The sequence below is a fragment of the Coregonus lavaretus genome (assembly GCF_964263955.1).
Source record: "Coregonus lavaretus genome assembly, chromosome: 12".
Lineage (NCBI taxonomy): Eukaryota > Metazoa > Chordata > Actinopteri > Salmoniformes > Salmonidae > Coregonus > Coregonus lavaretus.
The window spans coordinates 43,772,187-43,786,921 of NC_139999.1; the positions used below are offsets into that span (position 1 = coordinate 43,772,187).

Here is a 14,735-nt window from a genome sequence, read left to right on the forward strand (position 1 = left end):
AGTTGGCCACCAGGTTTGCACACATCTCAGGAGGGATTTTGTCCCACTCCTCTTTGCAGATCTTCTCCAAGTCATTAAGGTTTCGAGGCTGACGTTTGGCAACTCGAACCTTCACCTCCCTCCACAGATTTTCTATGGGATTAAGGTCTGTAGACTGGCTAGGCCACTCCAGGACCTTAATGTGCTTCTTCTTGAGCCACTCCTTTGTTGCCTTGGCCGTGTGTTTTGGGTCATTGTCATGCTGGAATACCCATCCACGACCCATTTTCAATGCCCTAGCTGAGGGAAGGAGGTTCTCACCCAAGATTTGACGGTACATGGCCCCGTCCATCGTCCCTTTGATGCGGTGAAGTTGTCCTGTCCCCTTAGCAGAAAAACACCCCCAAAGCATAATGTTTCCACCTCCTTGTTTGACGGTGGGGATGGTGTTCTTGGGGTCATAGGCAGCATTCCTCCTCCTCCAAACACAGCGAGTTGAGTTGATGCCAAAGAGCTCGATTTTGGTCTCATCTGACCACAACACTTTCACCCAGTTCTCCTCTGAATCATTCAGATGTTCATTGGCAAACTTCAGACTGGCATGTATATGTGCTTTCTTGAGCAGGGGGACCTTGCGGGCGCAGCAGGATTTCAGTCCTTCACAGCGTAGTGTGTTACCAATTGTTTTCTTGGTGACTATGGTCCCAGCTGCCTTGAGATCGTTGACAAGATCCTCCCGTGTAGTTCTGGGCTGATTCCTCACCGTTCTCATGATCATTGCAACTCCACGAGGTGAGATCTTGCATGGAGCCCCAGGCCGAGGGAGATTGACAGTTCTTTTGTGTTTCTTCCATTTGCGAATAATCGCACCAACTGTTGTCACCTTCTCACCAAGCTGCTTGGCGATGATCTTGTAGCCCATTCCAGCCTTGTGTAGGTCTACAATCTTGTCCCTGACATCCTTGGAGAGCTCTTTGGTCTTGGCCATGGTGGAGAGTTTGGATTCTGATTGATTGATTGCTTCTGTGGACAGGTGTCTTTTATACAGGTAACAAACTGAAATTAGGAGCACTCCCTTTAAGAGTGTGCTCCTAATCTCAGCTCGTTACCTGTATAAAAGACACCTGGGAGCCAGAAATCTTTCTGATTGAGAGGGGGTCAAATAATTATTTCCCTCATTAAAATGCAAATCAATTTATAACATTTTTTACATGCGTTTTTCTGGATTTTTTTGTTGTTATTCTGTCTCTCACTGTTCAAATAAACCTACCATTAAAATTATAGACTGATCATTTCTTTGTCAGTGGGCAAACGTACAAAATCAGCAGGGGTTCAAATACTTTTTTCCCTCACTGTATATATATTTTTTTGTGGAGATAATGTTTATGAATTGCCTGGCTGGTCTGTGGGACAGTGGATGCACAGTGATAATTAAAATTTAAAATAATTAAAATGGATTATCGTGAATAACTAACGCCTATCAACCAATCAGCATCCAATATCCAAATTACCCATTTTATAACATACACTTTCATTGGCATCAGCGCTAGGGTTGAATATGTTTTTGGTATTTTACAAATGTTCCATCCAGAGAATAAATTACTTTTCTTCCGGGTAACCCGGTATTTCCCGCCAAAACCGGAAGGGTCATTCAAAAGCATTATGAAGCATATAAATAGGCCTATATTATAAATATATTATAAATATATTAACATTCATAATAAATAGGCCTATTAGCTCCAGTAGTGAACTGTATTAATGTACTGCAGTGGTGGAAAAAGTACCCAATTGTCCTACTTGAGTAAAAGTAAAGATGCCTTAATAGAAAATCACTCAAGTAAAATTTAAAGTCACCCAGTATAATACTACGTGAGTAAAATTAAAAAAAGTATTCAAGGCAATTCAAGCAAAGCCAATATGCGGTGATAATGTATTGGGCCTATAGCCTACTACACAAACCTCACTGCTACAGTACTGTTGTTTATAGGTTAATGTTGCATAGGCTTAATTTTTTAAAAGTTATGTTAAAAAAAATCTGAGTGGTTGAATTTTGACTCAAAGTGATCTTGACTGAAAAGGTTGGTGGCCACTGGTGTACAATAATTACCGACAAATTCCCTCAAACCTTTTTGACAGCAAGAAGGGAAGTAAGCCGATATTGTCTAACTTTAATAGCGTAAGATTCTGTGTTTGAAAACATTTCAAGCAATAATAAACAAGCATGTTTAAACCTCCTCTGTTTAAAATCTAATGATAGGCTGGCAAATAATGTCTAGATGCTTTTACTTTGATATAACGTTTATGAATTGCTTTTCTCAGCTGTGGGACAGTGGATGCAAAGTGACAATTAAAAAGGAACTGGCATTTGTCGTGGATTATCGTGAATAACTAATGCTTATCAACCAATCAGCATCCAGTATCCAAATTACCTTTTTATAACATACACTTTCATTGGCATCATGGCATGAGAGACAGGTCCTTATATTCATTTGGTAGGGATAAAACAAGAGATTATCAGAAGTCAAATTAATCTGGTATGCTGCATGGCGTGTACACTCAAAACAAATAACTTTGGGTGTTCTGTTTGTATTTTATCTGTTTGTATTTAATCTATTGATTCCCCAAAATACATCCTCTGTCCACTTGAGGTGATGACACCTGGTCTTGCTTTGGCTCAAGGGCCCAACTCCATTGAACAATGTCATGAGACTCTTTCAGTCACATGGGAAGACTTCATTTAGTTTAATGTTGACTTGCACTGTTGCTCTAATGGCTACTATCCCCACTGGGAGACATGTGCTGGTCAAAACACAGATGCCATTGTAATAAAGAAGGGGGTGCTTCCCCTCTAGAACTCTGAGTCTCACTCTGAGGAGCTATCAGTCACGTTGGAAGATGATAGGGGAGTGTCAGTGAAAGAAACAGGCTAGGGTGAAGTCGTTAACCCCTGCCGTGACGGAGAATCCTTGGTGGATTGTTTGGTCCATTCTATGTCATGGAAGATCAAAGTTGTGTGTGGTGTGCATGACACCGTCCAAACAGTCTTTGAGAGTCAAGTTACCGCTGTGTCTAACAGATCAATTCACTCAAACCTTTTTGACAGTAGAAAGGGAAGCAGGCAGATATTGTATAACTTTGAGAGCATTAGATTCTCTGTTAAATCTTTCAAGCAATATAAACTTAATTTGTATAAAAATAGGTACCTTTAGACATTTGTTGATATTTATATAAAAAAACGATAAACTTTAACATGAGGAAAATAGTTGCCAAATTTCCATGTCTTCCACATGTTTAACGAATTACGTGGTTGTTGGTCTCTTACTGGCAGGTAAAACCAATCCTGCAGATAGAGAGAGAGACAGAGAGAGAGAGAGAGAGAGATGTTACTCAGAGTAAAAGTAAATGAGTTTAAACAAAAACATTAAGGTTAACTGAATGTTGCAACACATTAGCTTTTCCATGCAATAAATTGAAAAATGTAAAGTACTTTAATGACATTTTACTCAAGTAGAAGTAAAATTACTGACTTTGAAAAATACTCAAAAGTACAAGTACTCAGAAAAGCTACTCAATTACAGCAACGAGAGTAGTTGTAATTAGTTCCTTTACACCTCTGGTTATGGGCTATCATGTGACCAGGGACGGCTTGTTCAATAGGGCGATATGGGCGACGCACTGCCAAACGGGAAAAGGAAGGGATTTTTTTTCTAATCAATTATATCACGGCAACAGCAGTTATCAGTGTTCACGTCTGATCTGCCAGCCACTAAATGTCAAATCAGGCTAAAGTCGTGCTTCAAATGGCCCCGCCCGTTTTTGGGGCGATTTCAGTCAAGTTGAAAATCGCCCAGAAGTCTCTCATAGCCTGTCATGTAAAATCTATTTTTTTCACATTTCAAAGCTTTCAATACATTCTCTATGGGTGTCTGTGGGCTTGCACTTACGCGCTTTCGTCATACGTGACGTAACGTTGAACGTAACTAAGACAATGGCGGCTACCAGCGTCTCTGTTGCGACCTGCAGTGCGGCGTTATTTTATGTTTTTAATTTGTAGACTTAGTTTACAAACATTCTGCCAACCATGGATTTCCAGTGGTTGGTTTTGGACTGATCTTGTTGATCGTGTACATACCCGCTACGAACGGACTAAATAATGAAAACGCTGCTGGCAGCTGAATCCCAATACAGCTGGGAGACTTGGCTGGATGAGTCCCGGACAGAGAAGTGGAGCCGGCCACCTTCACCCTGGTCAGAGCGGACCGCGATCCTGGTAAGAGAGCGACTCTGTACCCCGACATTGAACTGCTTTCTGTGTCATTGCGACCTTACTATCAATTCAATTCAATTTAAGGGCTTTATTGGCATGGGAAACGTGTGTTAACATTGCCAAAGCAAGGGAAGTAGATAGTAAACAAAAGTGAAATAAACAATAAATATTAACAGTAAACATTACACTCAGAAGTTTCAAAAGAATAAAGACATTTCAAATGTCATATTATGTATATATACAGTGTTGTTACAATGTGCAAATAGTTAAAGTACAAATGGGAAAATAAATAAACATAAATATGGGTTGTATTTACAATGGTGTTTGTTCTTCACTGGTTGCCCTTTTCTTGTGGCAACAGGTCACAAATCTTGCAGCTGTGATGGCACACTGTGGTTTTTCACCCAGTAGATAAGGGAGTTTATCAAAATTGGGTTTGTTTTCGAATTCTTTGTGGATCGCTGTAATCTGAGGGAAATATGTGTCTCTAATATGGTCATACATTTGGCAGGAGGTTAGGAAGTGCAGCTCAGTTTCCACCTCATTTTGTGGGCAGTGTGCACATAGCCTGTCTTCTCTTGAGAGCCAGGTCTGCCTACGGCGGCCTTTCTCAATAGCAAGGCTATGGTCACTGAGTCTGTACATAGTCAAAGCTTTCCTTAAGTTTGGGTCAGTCACAGTGGTCAGGTATTCTGCCACTGTGTACTCTCTGTTTAGGGCCAAATAGCATTCTAGTTTGCTCTGTTTTTTTGTTTGTTCTTTCCAATGTGTCAAGTAATTCTCTTTTTGTTTTCTCATGATTTGGTTGGGTCTAATTGTGTTGTTGTTGTTGTCCTGGGGCTGTGTGGGGTCTGTTTGTGTTTGTGAACAGAGGCCCAGGACAAGCTTACTTAGGGGACTCTTCTCCAAGTTCATCTCTCTGTAGGTGATGGCTTTGTAATGGAAGGTTTGGGAATCGCTTCCTTTTAAGTGGTTACTATCTGCCCCGTGAGTTCCCCCAATTGTTTGTTACCGTTGTGTACTGTTGATAATCACAAGTTTACTGGAGAACTGAGACCAAGTAGAGACTTTGGACAGGGTGGATATGGTATAATAAAGGCAGTTTATTCAGAGGTAAAGATATCTGGAATCGCGTGCACGGACTCGTGCACGTGTGTAGGTCACCTAAATCATCAGAAAAATTGCCCCTCCTGAGAATTTTTTCAGGAGCCGCCACTGCATGTGACATTACCTAGATTGTAACCTTTTATTTTAAGCATTTTGTAGGAAAGAGAATTACACAAAAAATGAAGTGAATTGTCTGAGGATGATGCTGGACCAATTGACATAAAGAAAAGGGGACAGTTGGATGAAAAAGCTTTAAAAAAGGTTAGAATCCAGGTCATGTGACATGATTATCCAAAACACAGGATCCTAGTCATATTATTACGCTGTTACCCTCAGATCTCAATAGCGGTCCATTCAATCCCAAATATGGGGCTTCAATCCCAGATACCCTTCTTCAGTAATTGAGACAAGTAAATACCATTTGAAATGAAAGGCTCAAAACAAAACCAGACCCTGGCCATTTTAAGGGCTTGTAGAGGAATAAGAGTTGAATATTATATTTCCACAAATTTTTCACATTTGTGTTTTGTAAATCTGAAATTATTGGTTTGTGTGTGTAAAATATAACTGTTCTCAAAAACGTTTTAATTAATAGATTTTAGATGTGTATGATATATTTTAAACACTATATATCCATTGTTTAGCTGAAATGGAATGTTCGTATATCTGTATATTTGACTGTGATAGTGATAGGCTCACCTATCTATCGCTCTGGATAAGAGCATCTGCTAAATGACTCAAATCGAGAGGTTCTATCTGCATTTTTGTCCAAATTAAGTTATTGACATTGCCTTGTTCTGTTCAATGTTCTCTGTCTTATATAGTACTCTAAATACCCCAATTCATGTTGTTAAGTTCAAAACAATACAAGATAAATTGTCTCAGAATCATCTTTTTCCAGATAAAACCTTAGAGTCCCAAGCTCTCAAAATGTCAAATGTAAATGTTTTACATGCAGATCTCATACTGTATTGAATCTTTTTACAGCCTTTTTAAATATTGATGTCACAAATGTATAATTTGTACAATGTATCATTTGTACAAAATTTAGTTATTTGTTACATTTGACTGTGTAAAACCTAGCAGTACTACTGATTTCTCTGAGAGTGAGGTGGATAGCATTTAGCAAAAAACAGATTATTTGTCTCTCTGAAATGAAACCATCAATCAATAAAACCTAGTTTACCAATATTTATGAAAATTGATATATAGCGTTTTGGAATGAAACTCTTCAGATGTTCTCTAATGACATCCATAAATCATTTTGCATTTCACTCTCACTGAAGAAGTGGGAAGGAAGGGTAGTGGCTCTTACCAGCTCTCTCACTCCTTGGCTTTATAATACTGTAGCTCAACATCCTCAATGCTGCTGCATGCCCTGTGGAACATATTACACGGGTTAGGTTTCAGTGCAGACTAGTCAATGGCATTGTAAGGGTGAGGTATCGTGATCATTATGTAAATATAGGCTACCTAAGTTTGTTTTTTAAACAGACAATTGCTGCAGTTTTATCCTAATCAATTATCTGGAACAATACATTTGTCACACCCTGGCTCTGGGACTCTATTTGTTGAGCCAGGGTGTGTTTATTCTATGTGTTATATTTCTATGTTGGGGGTTCTAGTTTGTCATTTTCTATGTTGGCCTGAGTGACTCCCAATCAGAGGCAACGAGTGTCAGCTGTTTGCTGGTTGTCTCTGATTGGGAGCCATATTTAAACTGTCGGTTTTCCTTTGTGTTTTGTGGGTTCTTGTTTCGAGTTGGTTGTGGTTTACCGTGTACTGTCACGTTACCGTCTTTTGTTGTTTTGATCACGTTTCGCTAATAAATGAGTATGTTTGCCTGCAACGCTGCGCCTTGGTCTACTCCTTACCCTGACGATCGTGACAACATTCATTGATCTGAACATGGGGAAGGACACCATGATCACTAGGACAACACTGAACATACAAATAAATGTTGCTGCTGTCTAACATTTATATAGCCTATATTGTAGGTTTCCAGATAACTTTTGAGGAAAAATCAATATGACTGAGTTGGAGTTGATTTATAAGTTGTAAATGATCTTGAGCCAAAACAATGAGTTCATCACCTGACGATTTCTGTAGCTATTGACCGCACCAATACCATGTCCGAATATTTGTGTTGTGGTTATTGTTGCCTAGCAATAGTGCCGCACTGATTAGTGTAAATAGTCTTCAAAGGACTCCACTGTCTTTTAAGTTTTCTGTTTTTACCACCATGACATTTAAGGATATAATTAAATAAATGTACCTCTGGTTTTCAATTATGCTGGTACTGTGGAGAAGGGCTCGGAGTCTCTGAAAAAAAAATAGTTATTAGATTTTCATGTAGGAATTAGAGAGGGAAGGGTTAGCATGGTTTCTCCCTACTGTTAGAGGTAGATGTAAACTACCACTGAACAAAAATATAAACGCAACATGTAAAGTGTTGGTCCCATGTTTCATACGCACAAAAAGCTTATTTCTCTCAAATTTGTTTATATCCCTGTTATTGAGCATTTTCTCCTTTGCCAAGATAATCCATCCACCTGATAGGTGTGGCATTTCAAGAAGCTGATATAAACGGCATGATCATTACACAGGTGCACCTTGTGCTGGGGACAATAAAAGGCCACTCTAAATTGTGCAGTTTTGTCACACAACACAATGCCACAGATGACTCAAGTTTTGAGGGAGTGTGCAATTGGCATGCTGACTGCAGGAATGTCCACCAGAGCTGTTGCCAGATAATTTAATGTTAATTTCTCTACCATAAGCTGCCTCCAACGTCGTTTTAGAGAATTTGTCAGTACGCCCAACCAGCCTCACAACCGCAGACCATGTGTATGGTGTAGTGTGGGCGAGCGGTTTGCTGATATCAACGTTGTGAACATAGTGCCCCATGGTGGGGTTATGGTATGGGTAGGCATAAACTACGGACAATGAACACAAGTGCATTTTATCGATGACAATTTGAATACACAGAGATACCGTGACGAGATCCTGAGGCTCATTGTCTTGCCATTCATCCGCCGTCATCACCTCATGTTTCAGCATGATAATGCACGGCCCCACTGCACTGCATAAGACAAATGGTGGTCACAACAGATACTGACTGTTTTTTTTATCCACACCCCTACTTTTTCTTGAAGGTATCTGTGACCAACAAATTCATATCTGTATTCCCAGTCATGTGAAATCCATATATTAGGGCCTAATGAATTGATTTCAATTGACTGATTTCCCTATATGAACTGTAACTCAGTAAAATCTTTGAAATTGTTGCATGTTGCGTTTATTTCTGTTCAGTATAGTTGTCTCACAGCTTGTTGGTACAGGGGGTTATAGCTTAGTTGAGCACCGCCATTGCTTGTTCAGTGTGTGATCTATCTTACCTTCTTCTCACTGAGACAGAATAGGGTTTTGATCAGGAGTAGTCCACCACACACGGCTGCAATGATAAAGGCTGTCTGGTAGGAGATGCTTGAATCGGAATGACCAGTTTTCCCATTCCGGAATTCCTTCTCTGAGCCTTCACTGGGCCTTTCTGGAGGAGCATCGTCCACATCTGTCCTCTCTGACAGGATATCTGAGGGAGAATGAGGAAGAACATGAGCCATTGTTTAGAGAGGGAATCTTAATTCAAAGCTCAAGGGCAGTTTATTTGATAGTACAAAGTGCAGTGGGGAACCGTGAGGGCCTTCTAGGCCTTCAGAGAAGACCAAAACATTTATACATTTATACAATTTAAAACAAAATGTTAATAATCTTTACAATACTTTTAATGATCTTCTGATTTTATCTATTCAGTTTGTGTTGGAAAGAGAAGGGTTAATGCTGAAAATAAAAGAATATCCAATAAGGATTTTCTTTGGTGGTCTCTGGGTAGAACAATCTAGCTAGCTCAGCCAGCCATTGGCTTGGTCTTCAGAAGCTGGACAGAAGGCCTCTGCCATTCAACAACAGAGTTCCTAAACCCAGAGGTGCAACATCGCGAGCGAAACCAACCAAAGGCCGGGGTTTGGGCTTCGAGAAGTGAAAAATTATGCCTTAGTTATACATTTTCTCAATCTAAAAGCACAACCTAGATTCGAGCCAGTCTTAAGTAGTTAAACATGTTATTACTCCAACCCCATGAAAGTGACAAACTGACACATATCGAAGGAGTGCCTTTTGATTTGACGGCTTGCACATGGCAGTTTGGCGAGAGACGACCGTTAGTAGACCCGATTAAGTGTTTCTAGTACGCATGATCTTTGCTAGCCAACATTGCCATGACATTGTCTAAGTGTGATAGGGGATTCTATTGTAGAAGCAGTTTTAGCTTCATACTGTACTGTCTTTGATTAAACTGTATTAGAGCAGAATTTTGGAGTGACAGTGGAGTGAACCAATCACATTTTGACTTGCAATGGGTGGGACCATTTAAAACAAAAAGGGACGTATCTAGGCCTTCTCGTGGCGCAAGCAGTAGTTTTCCCATGCTAACGGTAGTAATGTTAGCTAGCTTGTGTAGTAGTAGAGTGACAATGATGACAGTGGCTGCAGCAGCTGTTATCATCTTCAAGGTGGATGTTGTTACTAATTTGTTAGCATCACCCTTTTCAAGATTAACTTTCACACTTCATTCAAACTTCGTTTACAAATGATCATCTGGTGAGTGGCACTGTTTTTTGTTGCAGCTCACTTGCTATTAGCGATCTCTTTGAAAATAATGAAACATAATTTAAACTTTAGATCACCGTTTAGGGAGTGAACATTATTTATAATAAGGGTTACATGGAGAAAATCGTACCTCACTGAAATGAAAATGGATGGCCCTCCCTAAATGCTTGAAAAAAAACAAGTGACCCTCCCCTATACCCAAAATAATTATAAAAAGTGGATAGCAGAGAACATGGCTACCGTTTACCTTCACTTCCTGGACAGACCAGCGCCTTAGATATGCAGTTTTAGAAACTGTTCTTCGTCCTGTAAGCATTTTATGGCAACGCAGGAATTTAGATAGTGCACAGGGCTACAGGCCAGAAGGTTGTGTGTTCGCAGACCACCGTGGACAATAGTAGGGCTGGAAAGATCTCCTTTATAGTAAAAGCATTGCATGAATCTATCATGTTATTTGCAGGTCTGAGAAAAAATAGCCTTTTATAAAAATGTCATGCAATTCTGTTTCATTTTACATATTAGCTGAATCTTTTTTTTAATACCACACAAATTACCAAAATTACAGGCTAAGAATGGACATAGAGATAGGCCTATGTGTTCATCTTATCATATTTCTCCAATGCCAAATCAGTGTCTTGTTTACAACAAAACTGCCCCTGTTTGCAAATAATTAAATCCGGGACGTCATTAGGAATCCGAGCATGGTACTTTCAAAAGTTAGGCCTATTTTTCCACCCCAGACAGAGTAGGCCTACCGGCGCAGAAAAATGTAAGCTTTAACTGCTGGCTACTCTTTTTCCAAGGCTTAACGCAACGAGGGGTAGGACTGTGCTTTTTGCCATTTTCTTTTGATAAGGTGGCCTATGGCATACCCCCTCAATTCGAGTCTTGGTTTTAACTTAACAGCCCTTCACTGACACGGAGGTAGGCTATTTAAAGAGTGCATGGTGGGCAGAGGAATTGACCGACAAAAACAGGTCGGCCTATATGGTAGGCCTACCTGTTCTTTCTTAAATATAAATAAATATTATCCAACACAAAGCCTTCTTGTTGTTAGTCTAATTCAAATGAAGACTGTTGAAATGAATTATGCCTACTCGAATTTGCCTACTTTCAGCACCAGCTGTCAATTTCTGATTGATTGTGCCGCAGCTGCTGCTTCAAGTTTCAGCACCACAACGTAAATTACTAGAATCTGGCTTATTGTGAGGTCAATAATTCTGATAAATACATCCTCGGCAAGAAACATATTGTATTTAATAAAATCTATTATAGTAGTAGCAAGCTATCAAAGTTGACCTTCGGTCCTCTTTATCTTCACGCTATCCGTCTCAAACTGAACAGAATATATATAGGCTAGTCCGCACGCAAGATGGTGCATTTCTGGATTAGGCCTAATCAAAAAGTACTTTCGGAAGAAACCTTTGACTCTCCTCCTGAACTGCCACCGTAGGCCTACACAGCACAGCCATTGGTTAAGCAGCACACAACAACGTTTTTGATCAGTAAGAGCAGAGCAGGCCAGGGCTCAGGGTTGGAATATCCATTGCAGTGTGAAATGCAGCCTAGTTTTATTTACACCATCCCAGCAGCTATCTTAGAAATATAAACTTCCTCTGTGCTTATCGGAGCATGCACTTCATAGCCTATAGGCTATGGATCATTTGATTGAGACCACAATAAATAGCCTATAGGCGAAATTTATATTGCGTGCCCAGCGGAGAATCTAAGATGAGGGGCGGCATCGGGCACACATTGATATATAGCCTAATAACCAACAAGTTCTAAAACACTGAGAAATATTGAAATTTCATCAATTACAAATTACATGACCCTCCCCTGGACTAGATTGAAAAAATATCAAATCCTCCCCTTGACTGAAATTGAAAAAGCATGACCCTCCCCCATTTTCCTCCAGGTAACAATTCTGTCCCTTAGTGTGATGAACGTGATAAAATATATTTGCAAGGGAAGTAATAGCTGGTTTGTTCATTTTCATTAAAACAATTATTACATTAAAATAATTAAAAAATCCCCATCAAAATCTGTCTGTTTAAACTAGAGATATCTGTTGTTTTTTAAATGGGGATTTTTGCATGGGGATTCTCAATCCACCTCATCCGCCGATATTGCCCTCCAACATCAGCGGTGAAAGGTGGCAGAGCTAGAGCGTTGTTTGTCAGACAATGAGACATCTCGAAAATTGGTCATCTCACGAAAACGTCTGTAGCGTTCGAACGGTTGGCCTATACACTAATATGACCCTCTGTGGAAAGCTGAGACTCCCACAAACACGATGGTGTTCTCCAGAAGCTTCAAAAGACTTGTCTGAAGGTCCCTGGTACAATATAAAAAAATGAATGGAAGTACAATATTCAGATCCCTTGACTTTTTCCACATTTTGTTACGTTACAGCCTAATTCTAAAATGTATTACATTAAATGTTTTCCTCATCAATCTACACACAATACCCCATAATGACAAAGCGAAAACAGAAAAAACTACCATATTTACATAAGTATTCAGACTCATTGCTATGAGACTCGAAATTAAACTCAAGTGCATCCTGTTTCCATTGATCATTCTTGAGATGTTTCTACAACTTGATTGGAGTCCAGCTGTGGTAAATTCAATTGGTTGGACACGATTTGGAAAGGCACATGCCTGTCTATATAAGGTCCCTTAGATGACAGTGCATGTCAGAGCAAAAACCAAGCCATGGGGTCAAAGGAATTGTCCGTAGTGCTCCGATACAGGATTGTGTCGAGGCACTGATCTGGGGAAGGGTACCAAACATTTCTGCAGCATTGAAGGTCCCCAAGAACACAGTGGCCTCATCATTCTTAAATGTAAGAAGTTTGGAACCACCAAGACTCTTCCTAGAGCTGGCCGCACGGCCAAACTGAGCAATTGGGGGAGAAGGGCCTTGGTCAGGTAGGTGACCAAGAACCCGATGGTCACTCTGACAGAGCTCCAGAGTTCCTCTGTGGAGATGGGAGAACCTTCCAGAAGGACAACTATCTCTGCAGCACTCCACCAATCAGGCCTTTATGGTAGAGTGGCCAGACAGAAGCCACTCCTCAGTAAAAGGCACATGACAGCCCACTTGGAGTTTGCCTAAAGGCACCTAAAGGACTCTCAGACCATGAGAAACAAGATTCTCTGGACTGATGAAACCAAGATTGAACTCTTTGGCCTGAAAATCAATTGTCACGTCTGGAGGAAACCTGGCACCATCCCTACGGTGAAGCATGGCCTCAGACTGGGGCGAAGGTTCACCTTCCAACAGGACAAGGACCCTAAGCACAAAGCCAAGACAACGCAGGAGTGGCTTTGGGACAAGTCTCTGAATGTCCTTGAGTGGCCCAGCTAGAGCACGGACTTGAACCCGATCGAACATCTCTGGAGAGACCTGAAAATACCTATGCAGCGACGCTCCCCATTCAACCTGACAGAGCTTGAGACGATCTGCACAGAACAATGGGAGAAACTCCACAAATACAGGTTTGCCAAGCTTGTATACCAAAGAAGACTTGATGCTGTAATCGCTGCCAAAGGTGCTTCATCAAAGTATTGAGTAAAGGGTCTGAGGACTTACAGTACCAGTTTTTTACATTGTAGAATAATAGTGAAGACATCAAAACTATGAAATAACACATATGGAATCATGTAGTAACCATAGAAGTGTTAAACAAATGAAAATATATTTTATATTTCAGATTCTTCAAATAGCCACCCTTTGCCTTGATGACAGCTCTGCACACTCTTGGCATTCTCTCAACCAGTTTCACCTGGGATGCTTTTCCAACAGTCTTGAAGGAGTTCCTACATATGCTGAGCACGTGTTGGCTGCTTTTCCTTCACACTACCTTCCGACTCATCCCAAACCATCTCAATTGGGTTGACGTTGGGGGATTGTGGAGGCCAGGTAATCTGAAGTAGCACTCTATCACTCTCCTTCTTGGTCAGATATCCCTTACACAGCCTGGAGGTGTGTTGGGTCATTGTCCTGTTGAAAAACAAATGATAGTCCCACTAAGCCCAAACCAGACAGGATGACGTATCGCTTTGGTAGCCATGCTGGTTAAGTGTGCCTTGAATTCTAAATAAATCTCAGACAATGTCACCAGCAAAGCACCCCCACACCATAACACCTCCTCCATGCTTTACGGTGGGAACTACACATGCGGAGATCATCCGTTCACCTACACCATGTCTCACAAAGACACGGCGGTTTGAACCAAAAATCTCCAATTTGGACTCCAGACCAAAGGACAAATTTCCACCTGTCTAATGTCCATTGCTCGTGTTTCTTGGCCCAAAGTAGGTCTCTTCTTCTTATTGGTGTCCCTTAGTAGTGGTTTGTTAGCAGCAATTCGACCATGAAGGCCTGATTCACACAGTCCCCTCTGAACAGTTGATGTTGATATGTGTCTGTTACTTGAACTCTGTGAAGTATTTATTTGGGCTGCAATTTCTGAGGCTGGTAACTCTAATGAACTTATCCCCTGCAGAAGAGGTAACTCTGGGTCTTCCATTCCTGTGGTGGTCCTCATGAGAACCAGTTTTTGAAATGTTTCCGTATTGACTGACCTTCATGTCTTAAAGTAATGATGGACTGTCTTTTCTCTTTGCTTATTTGAGCTGTTCTTGTCATAATATGGACTTGGTCTTTTACCAAATAGGGCTATCTTCTGTATAACCTCTACCCTGA

At 40.6% G+C, this 14,735-nt stretch overlaps 1 protein-coding gene across 1 annotated transcript in view; it reads right to left on the reverse strand.

Annotated features, from left to right (window-relative positions):
- Positions 1–3,244: 3,244 nt before the first annotated feature.
- LOC311138222 (uncharacterized protein) overlaps positions 3,245–14,735 on the reverse strand; it is a gene marked incomplete at its 5' end in the record, with an annotated part of 64,895 nt that continues 53,404 nt past the window's right edge. The window contains 4 exons of the mRNA XM_084172898.1: positions 3,245–3,319; positions 6,669–6,731; positions 7,629–7,675; positions 8,752–8,945. Coding sequence (XP_084029024.1) covers positions 6,677–6,731; positions 7,629–7,675; positions 8,752–8,945 — 296 coding nt within the window. The 3' untranslated portion in view covers positions 3,245–3,319; positions 6,669–6,676. The remainder of the gene's footprint in view (positions 3,320–6,668; positions 6,732–7,628; positions 7,676–8,751; positions 8,946–14,735) is intronic.